The following is a 23,550-nucleotide window of genomic DNA, read 5'->3' as shown; positions in this document are numbered from 1 at the left end:
TTGTATACAATGATCAATCTCTATACCTTCCTGTCACTGGAAGCAGCAACACTTGAAAGCATAAGTTCCCTTGACAAACGTCATTTATGATTGGCGTCATCTATGAATGACGTCACTGTCTAGACAAGACAAGTGCCGGTATCGGCAAACCTTGTCGCGGCAAAGGGCTATGACCCGTGCCTTGATACCATTGAGATCATAGGAGATGCACAGCAGTGCCGATACCAGGTTTCTTTAGCTTCACTTTAAAATGATATCAGAACGATAGTTATTCACTTGAAAGTGAACACAGGAGAGTTGTATACTCGTGTGTAGCGCCTGCGGTGGACACAACTAGGCGTTCCACGATCCAGGGCGTGCTGGTGACTGCCGGGTGCCCGAGCCTGGGGGCTCCAGATCCGGCTCGCCGGATCCCGAGCCACTCCGTTTCCGGAAGTAGAGATGCGTCGCAGGTCTCGCGGGAAATTACAATGTTTTTGTTGTCATCACCGCCCACTGTGAGAGTGTAAGCTTATGAGTCTGGTTCTGGTGAAATACGTCGGTTTTACCTGTGCCGTAGGTCTCTATCAGCTACGTGCGAAGAGAACTGCAGGTTCTTGCGTCTGTGAGCGCGTGTCTGTGTGTGCTCACGACAGTCACAGTGCACACAAAACTCCTAAGTTGAGTTGGTCCAGACCCTACATGGCTACATTCATGTATACTGTACAATTTACAGTCATATAGTCGGGTTAGTCTTTCAGTTTCTGTATTGATAAGTACTGTAGTAACTAAGTAAAGCGAGGGAGAGCACTTTTGGTAATCTTGAACTTTGGTGTGTTAAATTCATAGCTCAGAATTCAGAGGCATTTAACTTTTAAGCATCTAAATTTGCAGAACCTGCACTTGTAAGCATAAGAACTAAGAAGTCATTTGAGATCCCTTTGAAGTCACGGAATGAACTCCTATGAACTGGACGAATGCATTTCGTTTACATGCGTCAAAGGAGGAATTATTCGTATGAGCGGACAGTCGTCGCGATATAACCTTCGTGGTTGAAAACGACGTTAAACACCAAATAAAGACAGAAAGAAAGAAAGTATGAGCGGACAGGGGAAACAACACTATCGTGTAAATGATGTCCCGTGGTTGACAATGTATGAATACATGTGTGACAGGGTGACCAGTCACCAATCATAGAGTAAAGTTTTGTTATTTTCCAGTCCAGTGTTTGTAGTTCATGTTGCCGATCGCTTTATGTTTTGTGTAATGCCATTATCTGTTATATTAAGTTAAATGTTGAGATGCACATGTCCAGTCACCGGTAGATCCTTTGAACTTAAGCCGCTCTCCTAGAAAGAGACGGGAGCCGGGGAGCCTGCAGGTGTTGTTACGTCTTATGGCGGTCTGTCTCTGTATTCCTCGGCTAGCTACAAGTAGGTGTTAATTCCTTTGTCGGATCGGGTGGACCGAATACCAGCTCAGCTGGCAGGTGGTCAGTTGCGTAACTGTTATGGCCGACCCGGGGTAGACGCCGATAACACGTGCGTGTGGTAATGTTTGATGCGCTCAGATCAGTCTCGTTAAGAGGGTGTGAATCCCTTTGAATTTGATGCGGAGAAGCGTGTCAGCTGCGGTTGGAAGGTCGTAATCCCTTACCCCCCCCCCCCCCTTCTTCTTGTCTTTAACCAATGGAATGGCTTATTATCTTAGAATGTTGTGCCGGTTGCTAATAGTTACTAGGATTTTGATTGGATGTTGGTGACTCTAGCTAAAGTTTGATTATGTATACATGTACGTGCTAGGGTGTGAGAGAGAACTGAGAGAACTCTGAAAGACGCGAGAGAGAGTGGACGTATTTTGTTGTGTGCTCCACTAACTGACTTCTGGTATCGTTGAAAATAAAAGTCACGTTACTGCAACCCCTGACTTGGCGTCTCTATGTGAATGCTTCCTGCCTGAGCACCCCTCCTTCTTCTTCACTACTGCACCCCATCACAAATGTACTCAATTTTCGCGGCATTTTTGTCGATCAAACGAGCAATTTAATTAATTATGCTTAAGTTTGGAGTTCAATCCATCAATTAATTTCATGAAAAATGTTCTTTGGCTTGATTACAGGGACTTGTATCAAAAATAAGTAAAGAATGCCACTGGATTCTGAGCTATGAATTTAACACACTAAAGTTCAAGATTACCCCTTTATTTTAAAAAGTTTCAACAAATGAAAGTTTGATTATTATAATAGATTGTGTCACTGTACATAAAGGGAAAGTTTGTGTGCACGCCTGTGTGTGTTTTTAATCAAAGACAAATGTCGCTAATGTTTTTACAGAGTGACGTTAAATAAACGATTTAAAATTAAAAAAAAAAATAGATTGTGATTTAAATTACGTAAAACTAAAAGGTGTGTATTACTACTATTATTAGAACTAGGTCTGCCTTTACTTGCATTTTAAACAATAAGCGATCATTAAGCTTGAGAAATTGTTTATCATATTCATACATTATATATATATATATATATATATAACGTCATAAATAGGGCTGTCTGTGAAGGGACACTTTTTTTTGTTTCCTCTCTCTTTTGCTCTGCCAAGAGATTTTAACAAATCTCAGAAGAAAGTCTCTTCTGACTTTCAGTTGTTTCTTTCACAACTTCTGATGTATATATTTTTATATATTTATATAATATATATATATATATCAACTCCCTTCATCCTACCATCAAATTCACTCACCACTCATCGTTAGAAAGAGTCTCCTTTCTAGACATTTCAGTCAGTCTGAAGGATGGATACCTTCAGACTGACCTGTACTCTAAACCTACTGACAGCCATGCCTACCTGTGCCAAAACTCGTGTCACCCAGCTCACGTAAAAAGAAATTTGCCATACTCACAATTTCTGAGACTCAGAAGACTCTGCTCAGAAGAGGAGCAATTTCAACAAAGGTGCGATGAGATGGAGAGACAGTTTTTTGCCAGGGGGTACAGCAAAAAGACTGTTAAATATGGCAGGAGGAAAGCTACAGCTAAAATCAGAAAGGAGACTCTTTCATATCGCAAAAAAACTCCCACAAACAGAGTCCCTTTCGTCATCAATCATAGCCCACTCAACCCTCCCCTCGGCCAGTGGTTACATAGTTTACAGGAAAGCTTGATCAGCGAGACTGAACACAGGAAAAACGTTCCGCCTGAAACGCCCATCTGTGGGGAGAGAAACTGTAAGAGCATACGCAATATCCTAATGCCGACAGTTCTTCCTCCTAAACACGACAACAACCCTGGGTGTTTCAGGTGTAAAAAATGTGTCATCTGTGAAAAACACTTGATTGAGTCCACCACATTCAATTCATGAATGTAAAACCGGCACGGTTGGCCTATAGTGGTAAGGCGTCCGCCCCGTGATCGGGAGGTCGTGGTTTCGAACCCCGGCCGGGTCATACCTAAGACTTTAAAATTGACAATCTTGTGGCTGCTCCGCCTGGCGTCTGGCATTATGGGGTTAGTGCTAGGACTGGTTGGTCCGGTGTCAGAATAATGTGACTGGGTGAGACATGAAGCCTGTGCCAATAACAACTCTGTTGTAACTTGTAGTAAAGAAATGTGCATAAACATTAGTGTAAACAGTTTTCTTTGCAAGTTTGTATGGATGGCCTCTGGTTTGGTTAAAATCCCGGGTTCGGCATGTTTTTTTAGATAATGAGGCTTTAGCATCAGTGTCGTACAATTCATGGGTAATCTTAAACATTTCACATCATATCTCCTTTTGCGCTTATAAATTCCAAACTTGGTAAGTTCAACAATTTTAACCTTTTGTTGTAACTTAAAATTTGTATGCCAATAATTAAAAGTAAATTACTGTCACGTCTCCGAAAATTTTCAATGAGTGTCCCATGTTTCTTTAATTTAGGAGATCACACCACATTTCTGTATTCAAGAACATGCCTTACTAATGACTTTAACCTTCGCTGGTCGTCGTGGGTCTTTGTGGGCCCAGAAGGGTGTTTAATTGCAAATATCTCTTAAACCAGGTGGAATTTTTTAATGAGCTTTTAAGAATGCCTCAGGCACCTAAAAGGCTCTTATGTCCTAAAAGATCATTAAATTTCAGCGAGAAGTAATTATAAAAACAAAGGTCAAATTTAGACTACACACGGAAGACATCATGGGGCCGTGCGGACTCATGTTTTTCAATTGGAGTTAATAAGCAAGTCGCGTGGAGCAAAGTTAATACATAACAATGTGGGTCCACACAGCCGCACGACGTCTACAAAAGGGTATTCACATTTTTCCTTTTTTGAGAAGCTTTAGTCCGCATGGTAATAATTAAATTAATAATTTAATTTAATTACTTCTCGCGGAAATTTAACCACGGCGTCTACGGAAGGGGATGCACGTTTTTCCTTCTTTGAGAAGCAGTGGGTCCACACAGCCCCATGATGTCTTCCGTGTGTAGTCGATAACCCGGTCGGGCGAAGGTTAAAAGAAGAACCATTGTATTTTTACATTTAGTCAAGTTTTGACTAAATGTTTTAACGTAGAGGGGGAATCGAGACGAGGGTCGTGGTGTATTTATTTATTTATTTATTAAGGAGATTTCTATAGCGCATAACTAAAAGCACTAGGTGTATGTGTGTGTGTGTGTGTGTGTGTGTCTGTCTGTCTGTCTGTCTGTGCGTGTGTGTGTGTGTAGAGCGATTCAGACCAAACTACTGGACCGATCTTTATGAAATTTTACATGAGAGTTCCTGGGTATGATATCCCCGGACGTTTTTTTCTTTTTTTCGATAAATACCTTTGATGACGTCATATCCGGCTTTTTGGCTCACGTAAGTGTAGCCTATGCGATGGTAAACTTTGTCTGTCTGTGCGTGCGTGCGTATGTATGTATGTGTGTATGTCTGTGGTAGAAACTTTAACATTTTTGGCTAAACACCGAAATACTCATTTCACGTGGTTAATTTTCAAGCACCATCTTCAAATTATTGAAGCAATGATCAACATTGTGTCGGCATGTGTGTAGTTAAAGCGTGTATCCAAAGAAAACGGGTAGTGGGGGGTTTTGAAGGGGTACAAGCAGTTGACTGGTTTGTTTCGTGTTTGGCATGTAGACGGCAGGTCAGGTGTCAAGATCAGGTCAGGGGTCGCGCGAAGGATTGTGGTCCAGTTCTCACCTCGCCGATTCGCCGGGGAAGACGATTTCATGTTGTTCGGTTTCTAAGCTCCAGAAAAGTAAATAAAGAAGATACCAAAGGGAGATTTCCTACAATTTGATCTGCACAGCGTGTTTCCAATGTCCACGCGAGGAAGAGCTGTCGAAAGCGCGGCAGTCAGTGTCGATCTTGCAGCCGTATCCCGGTAAGTTCAGAGACAGACTGTCTAGTGTCTCCCACTCTGATAACGTGTCACCTACTGTTAATCCGTTTTGTTTTAATTTCTTTTTATTTCAGCAGACACGGCTGTCAAACACAGTGCTAGGCAGTCACCTCTAGTGAAATGAGTTGATCTAAAGTGCCTGTAATGTTTGGATGTCTTTGAACTGTCCACCATTTACTTGAACATGCAGATATAAGGAAACGGAATGAATCTGTTCTCAAAGTCAAAATGATCACGATTTTTTCCTCAGATTCAAAACATGCACTGTCATGGTTTTGTCTGTACAATTTAGTAAGTCTTAAGTACTTTGCAACAACTTCCTTGAACGTGAAAGACAGTTTTTGAATGCTAGATCTGTATCGCGTTTCATTCCAGACTCGATCCTCTCTTTGATTGTAGATCTACTGTTTGCTGTTTACGCACTATCATATGATTCGCTATGTAACGTTTGGTAAGCTTACCTTGCAACAGCTTTCTTGTCTTTGTTGGCATTTCTGGCTGTGTTGACCGTCAGAATTATTTTAAGAACCAGGCTGCTGCAGTCGACATGTTTCGCATATTGTAGGGTTACCATGCTGCATAGGTAAAGTGGCTTGTATAACCTGACTATTCTGTTTCAAAACACTGTTTATATTTGTGTAGGTTGTAGTCATCATAACTAATCGCATTTTGCCATTTGTTTCAGAAAGGAGGTTAACCTACAACAAGATCGACGCTATGTCAGATATATGCCTCAGCCACATGAAGACTTCCGAATTTAGATCTACTCGGCATGGTGACAAGTCTTGATGAAAAGTATAGGACTGAGGACAGCAGTGGAAAAAGTGCCCACATGGCAGGTACCTAACCTATTACCCTAGTCATTTTATCTGTTTGCCTTCTTTTGAAAATTATACATGGAGTTTATATGATGCGTTAGTTTTAACTGTGCGTGTGTGTGTGTGTGCGTGTGTGTGTGTGTGTTTGTGTGTGTGTGTGTTACGGAGTGAGTGAGTTTGTGTTATGTTACTGTTTGTTGATTTCTGACGGGAGCCTTGAAGGCTTCGCCTCTTGTTGTAAAAGTTAAGGCGGCACTGTCACACCCTCATTTTTCAATCAAATTGACTGAAATTTTGGCCAAGCAATCTTCGACGAAGGCCGGACTTCGGTATTGCATTTCAGCTTGGTGGCTTAAAAATTAATCAATGACTTTGGTCATTAAAAATCTGAAAATTGTAAAAAAAATAATTTGTTTTTAAAACGATCCAAATTTACGTTCATCTTATTCTTCATCATTTTCTGATTCCAAAAACATATAAATATGTTATATTTGGATTAAAAACAAGCTCTGAAAATTAAAAATATAAAAATTATTATTAAAATAAAATTTCTGAAATCGATTTAAAAACAATTTCATCTTATTCCTTGTGGGTTCCTGATTCCAAAAAACATATAGATGTGATATGTTTGGATTAAAAACACGCTCAGAAAGTTAAAAAGAATAGAGATAAAGAAAAGCGTGCTATCCTTCTCAGCGCAACTACTACCCCGCTCTTCTTGTCAATTTCACTGCCTTTGCATCGAGCGGTGGACTGATGATGCTATGAGTATACGCTCTTGCTGTAAAAATGCAGTGAGTTCAGTTTCATTCTGTTAGTTCGACAGCTTGACTAAATGTTGTTATTTCGCCTTACGCGACTTGTTTTGTTTTATTTTCAATATTATGCAAAATCATGCCAGAAATTTTATTTGCTCTTTTAACAATACATCTTGAATGTGACTGTGAGCCTCAAAACTTAATTCGTTATCCACTATTACTCCCAAATCCTTTTCAGCTTCAGTACTTTCAAGGCTGATTCCATTCATTGTGTTGGAGTTGTTCTTGTTATTTTCACCAATATGCAAACTCTTGCATTTGCTGTCATTAAACTTAATTTGCCAATCATTTTGTCCATTGAAAAAGTCGATCAAGACTACCTTGTAAACTTTTAATCTTGTCATATGCCTGAACATCTGAATAGGTTTTGGTGTCATCTGCAAATACTTTAACAAGGCAATCAATAATATCAGGCATATCGTTTATAAAATAGATGAACAAGGTAGGACCAAGGACACTCCTTTTGTGGAACATTGCTTGTTACCTTCATCTCGTGAGTCGTCTGAACTATCCCCGACAACACTTGCATTTTAGATTTTATTCCTTGAGCTTGCACCTGGAATTAAAAAGTTGAAAGTGTTACTGGTAATCAAAATTGTTCTTTTACTTTTTTTCAGATGCCTTTGGGATGGAATAAACACCAGAGAGGATGATGTGATCAGTCATCATATCATCAGCATGAGTGCATCAGCACCAGACCGGTCCTTACCAGCAATAACTTTCTATGGCTTACAGTCAAAGAAGTAAGAGAAAATGTTGGTTGATTATAAATACACATCTTAATAAAATCGTGAATTTCTAATGTTCTATCTGTTTCATGTATGTGGGCAAATATGAACAAACTAGCAATTATTAAACCTGTTTCAGTCATTGTTGAGACTGTTTAGAACTGGATTAGACTACATGTAGTAGCTGTTTGGGTGAGTTACATATTTCTTAATCTTTGATTATTTCTTAAAACCCGTGCAATTCTTTGTCTGTCAGTTCCAAGTGAGACAGAAAAGAATTAATCTCCTTATCCTTTTGTCAAGCATAAGGTGCAACTTTGTACTGATTCCATGTTAAATTTGAAAGTGTCCTTTTGTTGCTCACTGATACTGCAGATAATGTACTACATGTACTAGTTTTTGCAAAGTATCAGTCTTGTTTTTTTTCTGACATGTGTTTCTTGATTTTGTTGTTGTTGCACATTCAGACGCAGTCTGGCCATTAAGCGATCCCTTGAACACCAGTCAAAGCGTCTGAGGGCAGAAAAGATTCCTGACCCATATCATTCGAGGTAACTTATTACCTCAAGAAAAATATATATTGACTTGCATTAATGAGCCACTGTACTGTGCCTTCATGTGTGTGTGTATTTTCTGCATCAATGATCATGTGTATGAGAGTGTGTGCATGTGTGTTTGTTTCCATAATACATGTATGTGTGTTTGTATACATGTGTTCATGTGTACATGGGTTTGTGTTTGTCAGTTTGGTCATGAATATTTCATTGTGTGTGATTGTCAGTCTGTCTATCTGTCTTCCCCGGTTGTCTCACTTCTTGTGTATTGAATGGGGGGTGAGGATTATCTGCCGCCATAAAAATTGGTGTTCTGAAATGTTATTCTTTTGAAGTGTTTATTGGGCATCCAACACAACCTCCTGTATATTATTGCAGTCTGATTTTATGGACCTCAACATTTGAACAACCACGATATATATGTGGAAGTCAACTGTATGTATTGTCAAATGTCTTGTAAGTGCTTATGAAACTCCCTTTAAACTGTAAGCACTCTTTTATGAAAACAGCAGACAAGAAGAACACATTTTTAATTTGTATCAAACATGCAGAAGGTAAAATATGCCATCCAAAAGGTTCTTTTTGTAACTTTCAGGATTTTGGGCCCATCCTCCTGTTGGCAAATCTTCCATCGCCAACAGGAGGCACTGGACTTTGTCAGCAGCAAGGGAGAGGTAACCTTTTAACCTCCTTTGACGTACTTTTATTTTACCAGTAGACAAGCTCACGCACTGTGGCTATGGCCACTAATGCATTATTGTATTTTTGTTTTTGCAGGTGAAACTTTTCATAAAAAGTCTTTGTCTTGTGATAAGGTTTATGTACCAGGACATACACGGGGAAGAGATTGAGATTTATATTTTGTAGAGTGCGGCCACTAATGCAAAGCACCAATATGCAATTGGTTGTTTCATTTTCACATGTATTTTAAAAGAGAAGAGCAGTCAGAAGGCTTCTGTGGGTGTACACACTTGTGTGTGTGTGTGTGTGTGTCAATTTGTGTGTGTATGTGTCACTGTTTATGTATGTGTTCATGTGTGTGTTAAAAAACCAGTATCAATGTTTATCTAATTTAGTAATTAGATTGCAGTGGTGATGATGTGCATATTTTTGTCTGTTTAAACTGAAACAGGATTTGCATGTCTTTGCCTTCGAGTGTCAGCATCCAGACAAACGCTCTGGTCAACGGCAATTCCTAGTGGCTACTTATCCTGTCTTTTGGCACTATTACATGTAGGTATCTCACTTGGGTCCATCCTTTTGTAAAGTTTCAATCTTAGGGGAAGGAGGATCATGTACGATCTTGAAAATGTTTAAAAGTTACTTTGTTTTAATGCTTATTCATTTGTGAAGTCTTCAACTATAAACCCTTAATTAACTAACTTGCTTGAAGAATGGAGGGTTTCACCTTGGGGCTGAGAGAGGGTATGGAAGGATATTAGATCCAGAAAAGTTCCTTTGTTGAAAAATTTTCTTTGGAACTCCTGAGATGTGTATCTGTGTTTTTAAGTCTTTGGCAATGTTTGTATGTTTGTGCAAGTCAGTGTGTGCATGTGCATATGTTTGCACTTCAATCAGTAGCCAATCATAAATTGATTGAACACTCAAAGGTGTATGGATGCCTGTCAATATGAGCCTCACACGGATTCTGTTTGAGTGGCGTTTTTATGTGTGTGTTTTTTTTTATCAGGCAGCTGGATGTTTGCCAGAGACACCACTACGAAGTTATCCCTGAAGGCATGTTACCATTTTTTATTGGAAAATACCAGAACAGAATTCATAAACCAGTCATGCATTCAGTTTTTTGTGTGAACAGTTGAACTGTTTATAAGGACCACTAAAGGGAACAGCAGAAAGTAGTTACACACACACACACACACACACACACACACACACACACACACACACACACACACACACACACACACACACACATTTTATATATATATATAAAGAGAGAGAGAATGAATACTGAAGATCAAGCAGTAAACTGGGCTCTTTCAAAAAATTAAATGTACCTACATGTACAACTTGTGTGGAAATTACACAACAATTAATACAAAGTCTCAACAAACTCACCAAAAATGATAAAGGTAAACATAACGGGTTTGTCTGTTTTTCCAATTTGAAATGTACATGATCTGCAAATTAGGGTTGTGTGTTGTGGTAGAGTCGACAAGTTCCCCTCTGCTACCACACTAAACCAATATTCACTTTTATCCATGGCTGTCACGGGCGACTGGTAATTGTAAGAACTGGGTTGCATGTGCACTTATCACTTTTGAGGTGCAAGGGAACACTTGATGGTGGGTTTTTTTTCTTTCAGAAACGAAATAAAGACAATTCTAGATTACACAATAATTATAAGCAAGCTTATGAACTGATGGCATTACAGGTTCTCCATGCAAGCTATACTTTGACCTTGAGTTCAACCGACAAGCCAACCCATCTGCTGATGGTCCTGCAATGGTAGAGACCCTTATCAAGGTGAGGATTTAAAAATAATTACAAATAATAGACATAATAACTCATAACTCATAACTCATAACTCATAACATTTTATTGATCCAACAAAGGAAATTAATTTAGTCATCAGCACATATAGGTCATTAATTAATAACTATAAAAGAATAAAAGAAGAAAATTCATAAAACCCATGATATAAAAATACCCTTTTTTCTTGCACACCTGACACACCGACACACCAATACACATGCATACATGCCTACATACATACCTACATACATACCTACATACATACATACATACATACATACATACATACATACATACATACATACATACATACATACATACATACATACATTCCATGTTAAAGTGTAGTTAAGAACATCACAGTTAACATGTAGTTAATATACATATTTGATGTTGCACTATGATGATGTGCTGGTCAGACACTTTCTTTTTTCTGTTGTATTTGAGATGAGTACCCATTGGCTTATTCAGTTATTGAACACTTTTTGGGTGAGATTTGCATGTCTTGGCGCACATTTTGCCTCCTCTTAATTCTTGTTCAACTCTCTGCTTTTTGTTATTTCTGGCCTTTATTTCCTCATACTTAAAGGGAAAGTTAGCTGTCGTTTTCAGTTTGTAGCATTAATACTAAATCAGTAAATGTTTCAACCATCAGGCCTGGGAATGATACGCCTTTCGTCGTAAATACGACAAAGTTCTTTTCTAATTGTGTAAGAAAAAAATGCTTAAAACGCAAAATGTTCCCGTCAGTACTCCCAAACCACTTTTACTCATTCCCAGGCCTGAACCATTCTTCGTGACATGCCCCCACCACCACCACCCCCTTTTTATATTTAGTCAAGTTTTGACTAAATATTTTAACATCGAGGGGGAATCGAAACGAGGGTCGTGGTGTATGTGCGTGTGTGTGTCTCTGTGTGTGTCTGTGTGTGTGTATGTGTGTGTAGAGCGATTCAGACTAAACTACTGGACCGATCTTTATGAAATTTGACATGAGAGTTCCTGGGTATGAAATCCCCGAACGTTTTTTTCATTTTTTTGATAAATGTCTTTGATGACGTCATATCCGGCTTTTCGTGAAAGTTGAGGCGGCACTGTCACGCCCTCATTTTTCAACCAAGTTGGTTGAAATTTTGGTCAAGTAATCTTCGACGAAGCCCGGACTTCGGTATTGCATTTCAGCTTGGTGGCTTAAAAATTAATTAATGACTTTGGTCATTAAAAATCTGAAAATTGTAAAAAAAATATTTTTGTTATAAAACGATCCAAATTTACGTTCATCTTATTCTCCATCATTTGCTGATTCCAAAAACATATAAATATGTTATATTCGGATTAAAAACAAGCTCTGAAAATTAAATATATAAAAATTATTATCAAAATTAAATTGTCGAAATCAATTTAAAAACACTTTCATCTTATTCCTTGTCGGTTCCTGATTCCAAAAACATATAGATATGATATGTTTGGATTAAAAACACGCTCAGAAAGTTAAAACAAAGAGAGGTACAGAAAAGCGTGCTGTCCTTCTCAGCGCAACTACTACCCCGCTCTTCTTGTCAATTTCACTGCCTTTGCCATGAGCGGTGGACTGACGATGCTACGAGTATACGGTCTTGCTGAAAAATGGCATTGCGTTCAGTTTCATTCTGTGAGTTCGACAGCTACTTGACTAAATATTGTATTTTCGCCTTACGCGACTTGTTACATTTAGTCAAGTTATGACTAAATGTTTTAACATCGAGGGGGGAATCGAGACGAGGGTCGTGGTGTATGTGCGTGTGTCTGTGTGTGTGTGTGTGTGTGTGTGTAGAGCGATTCAGACTAAACTACTGGACCGATCTTTATGAAATTTGACATGAGAGTTCCTGGGTATGAAATCCCCGAACGTTTTTTTCATTTTTTTGATAAATGTCTTTGATGACGTCATATCCGGCTTTTCGTGAAAGTTGAGGCGGCACTGTCACGCCCTCATTTTTCAACCAAATTGGTTGAAATTTTGGTCAGGTAATCTTCGACGAAGCCCGGACTTCGGTATTGCATTTCAGCGTGGTGGCTTAAAAATTAATTAATGACTTTGGTCATTAAAAATCTGAAAATTGTAAAAAAAAATAAAAATTTATAAAACGATCCAAATTTACGTTCCTCTTATTCTCCATTATATTCTGATTCCAAAAACATATAAATATGTTATATTTGGATTAAAAACAAGCTCTGAAAATTAAATATATAAAAATTATTATCAAAATTAAATTGTCGAAATCAATTTAAAAACACTTCCATCATATTCCTTGTCGGTTCCTGATTCCAAAAACATATAGATATGATATGTTTGGATTAAAAACACGCTCAGAAAGTTAAAACAAAGAGAGGTACAGAAAAGCGTGCTATCCTTCTTAGCGCAACTACTACCCCGCTCTTCTTGTCAATTTCACTGCCTTTGCCATGAGCGGTGGACTGACGATGCTACGAGTATACGGTCTTGCTGAAAAATGGCATTGCGTTCAGTTTCATTCTGTGAGTTCGACAGCTACTTGACTAAATGTTGTATTTTCGCCTTACGCGACTTGTTTTTTTTACACTGAAAGAAATTACGGTGGGAAGTTTGATTTTTGGTGGATTTCTTTTCAAAAGTAATTGTCAACATCATCTGTGTGCAGTATGTTTGTTGCTGGTTGGGGGAGCTGTATGGCGTGCAGTGCAGCCGGCAAGATATCCTGGAACTTAATGCCAGGCAAGATTTTGTTTTCTTCCGATCCGACTTGACTTTTTTTTGATGGTTTTTGTTTTTGAGTCGCAGAATATAGCAGCAGTTGAATAAATTAATCATACTCTATTATCAGATTTTGATTCTCCTGAGCAATCAGGAGTCTTTGTAATGAGCAGAAACAAAAACATGAATGGTAGGTTATTGGAACATATAATTGGGGCGGGGGGGATGTAGCTCAGTCGGTAGCGCGCTGGATTTGTATCCAGTTGGCCGCTGTCAGCGTGAGTTCGTCCCCACGTTCGGCGAGAGATTTATTTCTCAGAGTCAACTTTGTGTGCAGACTCTCCTCGGTGTCCGAACACCCCCCGTGTGTACACGCAAGCACAAGACCAAGTGCGCACGAGAAAGATCCTGTAATCCATGTCAGAGTTCGGTGGGTTATAGAAACACGAAAATACCCAGCATGCTTCCTCCGAAAACGGCGTATGGCTGCCTAAATGGCCGGGTAAAAAACGGTCATACATGTAAAATTCCACTCGTGCAAAAAACACGAGTGTACGTGGGAGTTTCAGCCCACAAACGCAGAAGAAGAAGGAACGTATAATTTATGACCAAACAAAACGTTACATTAACGGTACTTCGACCCAGTGGTCTTCTAAGTAAACAGACAAACACTTATGATACAGATAATTAATGAACTTATCTCAAACTCTTGCAAGAACCTCTCTGGCAAGACGCTGGTGAGGTGATCAGTTAACTATTGTATTGGATGTTATTGAAGCTAGCTCAGAGCTTAGAAACTTTACATAACAGCATTTGCTTTTTTTCTATTTTATATAACATAATATGACAAAGTTGAGTCATGTGAGCTTTGCTCTTCTTGTTGTTAGTTTTAAACCAAGTGGAATCTGTTCACAAGTCAAAAGCTGTCAAGTTTTATGTTGACCTGTGATAATGAAAACTGTTCAATGTTATTAACATTGTTTTTTGCACAGCACATTGTGTAGTTTTATTGAGACTGTGTGATTACTATAGAGAGTTTAAATTGAAATGGCATTTCTCATTTCAGTACAGAGACAAAATTTAGCAGACACCTGATATTCCAAGGGAAAGGTCCTGTATTCAAAGACAACATAACTGAAGGTGATTTTTTTGTTTTGTCTGTTGGTTGTACATATTTTGAATGCATTTTCATGAAGTTCTTGTTATAGTGCTGTGTGGGCTTTCTTCCACATGAACTGGGTGTTTATTGAGAATTTCTTTTAAATTTGAAGAACTAAAATTTGTCTTTTTGTTTTGGGAAAATGGCTAAGCAGCATATTTTCTTCCAGAGTAGAACATTAAATAAACATAAAATTGATTATGCATCTAGAAGGGCGCAGTGGCATGGTGGTAAAACGTCGGCCTCCTTATCGGGAGGTCGTGAGTTCGAATCCCGTCGCTGCCGCCTGGTGGGTTAAGAGTGGAGATTTTTCCGATCTCCCAGGTCAACTTATGTGCAAACCTGCTAGTGACTTAACCCCCTTCGTGTGTACACGCAAGCACAAGACCAAGTGCGCACGGAAAAGATCCTGTAATTCATGTCAGAGTTCAGTGGGTTATAGAAACACGAAAATACCCAGCATGCCTCCCCCAAAATCGGCGTATGCTGCCGGCATGGCGGGGTAAAAACGGTCATACACGTAAACCCCCACTCGTGCTAAAAACACGAGTGTACATGGGAGTTTCAGCCCATGAACGCAGAAGAAGAAGAAGATTATGCATCTGTCTTATGTGTTTGCGTTGTTTCATGATGTGAAATGCCTTTAAGGTTACTTCATCGGAGCAACTTAGGATTAAAACAGTCAATGAACATAGAGTTTAATTTGCATTGATCCACACAGTATTGGCGTTAACCGGTAATTACCAGTATTTTACCAGTTGAAACGAGAAAATACCGGAACAAAATTGGCTGCCGGTATGACCTACCGGTTGATTTTTAGAACTACCGGGTTTTTTTCGCTGGTAGAACAATAAAACCAGTACTCTGAGTTGGACTCTAACTGGTTCCAATGACCAGCCTACTGTTTTTTTCTGGACTGTTTGCATCATAAAAGTTTGCATACTGGTTTGAAAAAATACTAGCGCCATCACTGTCCAAACATTTGCTTTGTTTCATGATGTAAAACTCTGTGCAGGTCACTTCATCCGAGCAATCTTTGACAAGTTAGAAGACGGTCTGTTTTACGAGCACTTGGCGCTTCAAAAAGATGAGCATGGCAGTGAAGGATGTGCCAAACTTGAAGCAGTGACGGTAGACCCAGCAGCAACTTCACATCAGAAGGTGCTTCTCATCTCATCAAACACAAAGCCAACAGAAGATCTGGCAGTGAACGATCTTCAGTGTATTGGTTCAGAGGAGTGTTGGTGTCCACTGAACTTTCCTGAGGTCAAATCTCGTGTAACCTTGACCAAGCAATGTGAAAAATGTGAGGGTCACAGGCACGACGAACTACAGACTGTTGACCCAACAGATCAGTGTTGGTGTGGAAGTGAAAATGACCGTTGCACAAGAGAGCACTTCACAAACAACTACAGACACAAGTTAAAATCAGAAAATGTGTCAAAACGTCATGTTTACAGTGTAGGAGAAGGGTGTGAAAGGTGTGCACACAACAGAACCGTTGACCACACAGACGTCCCTGCAGAAAATGCGACAGATCAATCAGAGTGTGCTTTCAGAACTTGCAGTGTAGATACTTCTGAGGAAAAAGAAGAGAGACATTGCGTAAAAGGGTTAGCATCCAGTAAGATGTCAATAGAAAGTTCAAGTGAGCAGTGCAGTGTTGATACAATTGAGGACAAGAAAAAGAAAGACAGAAACCATGTAAAAGGGTTTGGGGCAGGTGACATCTCAGTAAAAAGTGCAAGTAAGCTGTGCACTGTTAATACCTTTGAAGACAAGGCAGGTAAAGACGGACACTATGTAGAAGGGTTCGGGACTGTTGACATGACAATAGAAAGTACAAGTGAGGCACCAGTTTCCAGTGACAACAAAGGAAAGACTAAAAACGCCACAGAGAAAGAGGAAGATGTTGCATCCAAGGTGAAGAGGCTGTGTCACGGAGTGTTCCAGCAGTTTGAAACTGAGGACCTGCAGTCTCTCTTTGTGAAGGACAAAGATGACAGAGATGTGTGCTTTGCTGATTTAGGTAATACTTGGCTTTACTAGAAATAAGGATTTCTGATTCAAACTGATTCATTTTGAGATAAAAGGGTCTTTGTTTCCAAAGAATTCAGCATATTTTTCAGACTAATGTATGACTATAAAGTTACTGGGATTTCATCATATGTAGTCATCCAAGAGAAGAAATTGACAAATTGTTTTAGGCAAAAACAAGTTGAGACTGACATTAAATGGCGTACAAGATCTTTCCTTGTACATGTATCTCTATCAAAGCATGTTTGAAACAAAGATGTGTATTTCTTTGCAGTTTAGAACCGTTAGACAGTACAACCCCTTGAAATAACGTAAGGAATTGCTTTCAATTTTCATATGCGCACCTGTCAGCAGATAATGCCTTTGATTGTGTTCCATGTAACTATAAGGGGTGGATTTGTTGCAGGGGTTTACACCAAAAACCGCAACTTCCGTCTCTTCAAGTCCTGCAAACTGGGGAAGACAGCAGCATTCAGTGTTGCAGAAGAAAACATTTACAACACTGAAGTTGATGATGGAAGAGACAAAGACAGAGACATCTTTCTTGCATCTCTTGTCACCAATGTCGGCCATGGGTCTGTAGCTAATACTGTAATAGAATTACATGGAAAAGACACTGAAACAAAAAAGGTTTGATTTAGGGTGATGAGGTCGTTTTTGGTGGGTATAGATTATACGTTATTTGTATTTTTGACCAAAATATGACATTTTACACAGATCGAGACAGTCAGTGTTCCTCCGAGACCGCGCTAGCGGTCGAGGTGAACAGTGACTGTCAAGATCTGTGTAAAATGTCATATTTTGGTCAAAAATACAAATAAAATTTATGTGAAGGAATGGTGGACAAGAGTGGTGAACTGTTGAGGAATTCTCGTTTCGTACCCAATCCGAAAGTTTCATACCAACGTTTGAATACCCATAAGGCAATGCTTCCTTCCACCTACAACTGGGCAACAAGAAAGAACGCTTGCACTCAGTCCGCAAAGTTTTTTGGTTTTTCCTGCGTTTTCATCGTGGGATCACAGTGTTGAGTATCAATTTGCGTTCTTCTGTTGTTTGATGTATTATCAGTGAGAATTGTGCATGTCGTTTCATCCAATTTTCCTTTGAATTGGGCGAAGAAAAAACGATCCTTTGTTCGGCGGGAATTTATGTGTCGATCGATTCTGGTAAGATCTCCTTTTAGTTTTTATGATTGAACGCACACAAACATGCACTATTTTGTAGTCTCGGCTGGCCGCCTAAATATGAAGTTTTGTTGGCCTCTGACGTCACATGACTCACAGAAGGGAAATCCAGTGTTCAATCGATACATTAAATTATGTCAATAATCTATTATTTTATATTTTGATTTGATGTGATGGTCTGAAATATCTTTTACAGTCGGTCATTTCAGCAGCAGCTAGCTAGATTGCAGTCCTTATATACAGTGTAATAAATGTTGTCTTAAAACAGACGTAACTTTACTTACTCCATGAACATAATAATGGGAAGGAAATTTTGAAATGGAGTCTTAAAACTGTGGATTCATTGTATCTAATTTGTGCTTATTCTTGTGAATATTTCATGTTGTAACTGCTGCAGGTATTTGACATTTGGCGAGAGGCCGGATGGAACTCAACCCCCTAACAAACACAGGAGGACCAGTGGAGCACCCAGGCCGCCCACTGGAGGTATACCCTGTTCAGTGTATTATTTGGGTAGTGTTTTCAACTCGGTTAATAAAATCTCGGTTGTCTGTGAAGAGCATTGCTGCTAAGCACAGCATGCATACTGATTCAAAGAAGTAATGTAGAAACAAGGGTTGGGTGTTTTTTCGGTCCTGTTTAGTAAGAGGGGGGAAATACAAATTACACTGTCACCAAAAGTTGTGTGTATGTTGATAATGTTCAGGCCAAGAGACCTTTTCTCCAAGTATTAACAACTATGCATCCACACTAGTTTTCCTGTTTTATGTAACATAGTTCATTCGGAAGTAACAGATCACATCAGTGTGGCAAAAACAAATTAAAATTCAGCCACTCATGAGTGATAAAAAAAAAGAGCTGACCCATAGAGGTAAGGGGAGGTAATTACAGTCTTGTGAGCTTTCCTTCCTAAACATGTGAGCTGCCATACAGTACAAGGCTACGGTATGTGTGTTCATCTTTTTCAACTTTTGACACTTCCGCTGTGAACTTTAGATCTTATTTTATGCACATGCATGCACAGAGGGTTCAAAGAGTGCACAAATTTGACTGGGAGATAAATTCCTCACCAAAACCGGGGTCAAACCCACACTAATAGTGACAAACTGGTTTTATAGCCAGCACGTTACCAACTGAGCTATTTCCCTGTCTCACAAATACACTTACAGAATTTTTAACAGTCAACAGCTTACTCAGTTCACTGTTCTGCTGATGATTTCAGAGCATATCGAGGGAAGCGGCAAGTCTCCATACCCAGAGGTGGATGACTTCATCGTCAGTCAGGTGTCCGGTCGGGGAGGTACCATCAGACGCTGGACCTATTTTGCTGACGCTGAAGTGCTTACCTACGACATCATGGGCTATCGCTTCTGCTACAATGTACAGCGCCAGCATCGCAGCAACAACATTAAGTGAGTTCAGGTTTGAAGTGTGTGTGTTGTGATCAGAGAAAAGAGAAGACAAAAATAAAGAAAGTTCTAAAGACCATTGAGAGAGCGATGATTTAGTGGTCCAGTGAAAAGTCAAGGTCGGCTGATGTTTTTATGAAGTGTCTTTCCACTTGTTTTGTGTGCGTTTTTATTGTTGTTGGGGTGTTGTTTATTTTGTTTGTTGGGGGGGGGGGGGGGGGGGGGGGGTGTCTTTTATGTGTTGTTTGAGTTTGTATTGATAAAAGCTGTATTGTCTACCCACACATTTTGTTCACTTGTACAGTTTCCATCAGAGAGGTAAAGTTAGTTTTGTGCTTGAGCTGTCTGTCTGTACTGTCAGCTGTCTGTACTGTCAGTTGTCAAGTTTATATAGTTTCTGCATGAAGACTTTATGTTTCAGACTGGTTGCTGATCTGCAGAAAGGAATGTGGTATCAGAAGTGTTACGATCCAGACTGCCAAGCTGTTAACTTCAAATCTGAAGGTAATTCTGCTGCATTAGCACAAAGTTTTGGATAATAATGCTGTCAAGTCTGCAGCTGCTAGCATACTATCTTCATTTCTAAAGCTGAGAAAGGGAAGAAAAGCATGTGTGATCAAACTGGCACAGAAAAAGGGGCACTTACGAGTACTACATTCGATCATTACTGGGCACTTCGTAGAATCTAAAATTGTATTATTATTAGCTATTCTGTGCAGTCATGAATGCGTCAGTAATGCTCATCTTTTCTGTCCTCAGAGTTTCAACTGCCAGCATCCATTCTCCCAGCCTATTACCTGGCAGACGACTTTGATGATCTTGGTGAGAACAACGAAAATGAGGACGATGCCATGTGCCTTCTGGCTCTACAAGATGTGGAAGAGCAGTTGGTTCCAGAATAACGTGCGCATTCACAGGACTATTTGACATGAGCTCAGTATCCTCACTCAGTTTCAGCACAAGCAAACTAAATTCTGTATATCAGATTACTAAAGAATTGTGAGATTTATGTGCCAGACATGATATGCATGCACTTGGTATTTGAAACAAAAAATTGTGTAAAAATATACTCCAGGATACCAAACTATTTATTTTGTTTTTGATGGTCCATTGCTTGTGTGTGAAAGGAGTGAAGTGGGAATGAAAGCAGCTTATATAATCTCCGTTAAGGGCAGACACCACAGTGAAAAAAGTGATTTTTTTGTTCCCTGGTCATTTCCGTTTTCTTTCTGATTCTGGATTTTGAACCTCTTCTGGTTACTCTGATGTACTGATTTTAGATCAGAATTAATCATAAACGGTCAAAACGGCTAAATGAACAATGTATGTGTATGCAATTGTGTATTGAAAACACACAAAACAGCAAAAAAATGCGTATGTTTGAGTGGTGACTGAGTCAAACAAATCGTGAACGGTAGTCACGTTTGCATGACTGGAATGAGTTGTCTTTTCTTTGCTAGGATTAGTTCATACCGCGGACAACGGGAATTTCCGTTTACTGGTTTCGCGCCGTTAGTAACAGCAACAAGAAGACATTCCAAAGAGCCGAAGAGAACCGATGAAGATTCCGGGAAATTCCGTATGAACAATTTTCGCTACTGACCAATCGAATCGCGGATATTAAACTTCGTTTATGCTCGGTCTCGTTCGGTTCGATTCGGCCTTCCCAGAATGCAATATTCTTCAATTTCCGCCAGATCTTGCCAAAGGCGATGTGAAACATCTACAGCTGCGATTTTCCTTGGATATCTTTGTGGAATCTTCAGTTTATCACACGTTTTACCCCGATTTCAGTGCTAGACACGCAAAGGATGATTATTGGGTAAAATCAAACCAGTTGCAGAGGCTGGCGTGACAGAAGTTTAAAAAGAAAGTGCGAGTCGATAGTGTCGTCTGCTATTGCTACGAACGAATCGGAAGATCAAGTTTGTGCATTCAACTTCGTCCAGAATGAAAATTGGCTGGAAACTATGCTGCTTCCCTTGCAACAGCTGGGTTGGAGCAAGAAATCACCATCGGTGGTGTACGTTTGAAGCACGTTTCCATGTGTGTTTTGAACCACGACTTATTTTAGAGTTGCGGAGCGGAATGTGTACGGCAGTAAGGACAACACGGAGTTCGCCATTTATGGCAACGAAAAGGCAGACCCTATATCTTTTTTCGGGAAAAAAGCAAATAAACTGCTTAAAAAAAGAACAATCAATACAAAAATGACTTTGTTCAGCCATGGTGCAACACCATGCATCTCCTGGGAAATCTGCTGCAGCTGAATACTAGCCCAAGCAGAGCAGTAAAGATTCCAAGCAGCTGATAAAGCTTGTAGTAGGTATGCATTTTTTCTTCTTTTTTTGACAGAAATGTAGAAGTTTATACATGTGTTTGGTTATGTTTGCGGCTCTGGCTCTGTGTGTTCATGTGTGTGACTGCTGAAGAAGAGAATCTTACAACACCCTGATGCAAAGAAACTGAATAGGATGCAAAGTCAGTAATGTGCGGCTACTGTGAAGCTTGGTTGTCACAAGGTTTGTCCTGTTGGGGCAAAACATCTGTTCTTTCCTCGTTTATTTTCTTGAGCATATTACTTATAGCTTCCTCCTGTGATCAAAGTTTTCTTGTGGCACAAACAAACATGCATTCACATGGACCAGTGAGTGAACATTGCTTGTGGTCATACTTCCCATGCAGACCATATGGTTTCTGCATGCAGTCAGAGACATACATACAGAGATGCGAAGCGAGGGCCGCTCGCATGAAGTATGTGCAATAGCTGTAGACCAGACCAGCACTGCCTTAGCACCGTTCACATGATTTTTCAACATCTTTTTGTTCACTGCTTGACTATTAGCACTGACATAAGCATGCGCCAAAATAACGTGTTATCACATATTACAATACCTGTTTTTCAAATGTGTGTGTAGGAGGGGGGGGGGGTGTCATTGTTGGGAAAATGTGAATAGCCGTATTGAGTTTGTAATAGACATATCATATTATTAATTTTGAATTTATGTTCTCTACAGATGGTGAGGTGGAAGCTGGAGAGGAGCTTCCAAAGTACCCATGGCACTGCATGGCAATTCACAGAAGTCAACCCTAATATCGTAGTATAAAAAGTAAAGGACACTGTTATAAATCAAAGCAAGTCCAAAAGAGGTCCAAGATAAGAGGCTTCACTGGTAACAATTTGGGAATTATGGATGGGCATAATTTATGCAGCGTGCACATAACGGATGAGAGTTGATCATTGTGACCTTGGAACAGGTTCCTTGGTGCTTGCAGAACACTGGCTGTTTTTTTTTAACATTTTGTTGAATTTAGTTTCCGTTTTTCTTGTGGAACTCAGCAAGACTTGTTGTTTTGTCAGTGTTGTTTTGTTACATGTTTCGTAAACGTTTGTGTGAAAAAAAATCATTTTCTTCATGTTTTGTGCATTTTCTCAAAACTACTTTTTTGTCACTTCAAAAGCCTAAGGCTTTTTTTCTAATAAACTTGCGTTGTTGAAACTTTGCGTACATCTTGAGTGTGTTATTTTGCAGAAACTGATTGAGGGATTTGTTGAAAAAAAAATTTCTTGAGAAGTTATACCCTTTTTGGGGACGTTTTTTCATGAAATTCAACATCACTCACTTTCATCATTGATATTTTTTAAATGACTTGAGATATCAAAAAAAGCCTCAATCAGTTTCTCGGCATTGTGCTGAAGTATGAATAACAAGCATCAAAACTAAATTTCATGCAGTTTTAAAAAAGCCTTAGGGTTTTAAAAAGGGGCAGTTTGGTGGCCATCTTGGATTGCTACCATGGCAACCGATGGTCCAATTTTTATTTTTTTTCCATTTTCTCAGGAGATAGACTGAGTACTTAAATTCTAAAACAATTGTTGACCCAAGAGTTATGAAACAAAAAAAATCACTTTTAACACCAGTGCCTCCCCTTAAAGGCACAGTGAGCCTCCCGTAAACCATCACAGATACTGTCAGGCTTTTACACACAGTACAAACACCTTTTCATTTAAACACTCACCGCTTGAGAACAATATATCCTAGGTGCCCTCCGTAAAGAGCAAGCAATTTTCAAAGAATTTATTTTTGCATGGTTTATCTTCTTCTTGTCGATCAATCAGCATGGTTTATCTTACCCCTGAGCCATCGTGAACCCGTGTGATCCAGTTTCCTTTTTTTTCACAATGTAGTCGTCAGTTTGTGATTTCAACACGACTCGCTGTAAGCTTAATGATATCTGCAATAGCACGTTATTATGTACCTCTAAATCTAAACG

At 39.4% G+C, this 23,550-nt stretch overlaps 1 protein-coding gene and 1 long non-coding RNA gene across 3 annotated transcripts; both read left to right on the top strand.

The window, feature by feature from the left end:
- The first annotated feature begins 437 nt into the window (after positions 1-437).
- Positions 438-20,362, top strand: LOC138958907 (DNA-directed primase/polymerase protein-like). Of its 2 annotated transcripts, none has more exons than XM_070330240.1 (15): positions 438-505; positions 7,610-7,735; positions 8,188-8,271; positions 8,870-8,948; positions 9,407-9,507; positions 9,965-10,011; positions 10,670-10,761; positions 13,431-13,504; positions 14,550-14,623; positions 15,658-16,671; positions 17,086-17,254; positions 18,264-18,352; positions 19,089-19,278; positions 19,697-19,779; positions 20,035-20,362. In XM_070330240.1, the coding sequence occupies exons 1-15, from the start codon at positions 471-473 to the stop codon at positions 20,175-20,177; spliced, it is 2,400 nt and encodes a 799-aa protein (XP_070186341.1). In that variant the 5' UTR covers positions 438-470; the 3' UTR covers positions 20,178-20,362. The 2 variants fall into 2 exon arrangements, with proteins under 2 accessions (XP_070186341.1, XP_070186342.1); XM_070330241.1 differs by having other exon boundaries at positions 459-727.
- Positions 20,363-20,666: 304 nt separating this feature from the next.
- LOC138958908 (uncharacterized) lies at positions 20,667-22,780 on the top strand. The gene is made up of 2 exons (XR_011453545.1): positions 20,667-21,601; positions 22,293-22,780. It is a non-coding gene; the product is annotated as an uncharacterized lncRNA (long non-coding RNA).
- The last annotated feature ends 770 nt before the right edge of the window (positions 22,781-23,550 follow it).

Source organism: Littorina saxatilis, linkage group LG2 (genome assembly GCF_037325665.1).
Source record: "Littorina saxatilis isolate snail1 linkage group LG2, US_GU_Lsax_2.0, whole genome shotgun sequence".
NCBI lineage: Eukaryota > Metazoa > Mollusca > Gastropoda > Littorinimorpha > Littorinidae > Littorina > Littorina saxatilis.
Note: the sequence above shows the minus strand (reverse complement) of the source record. Positions and strands in the feature narration are given on the sequence as shown.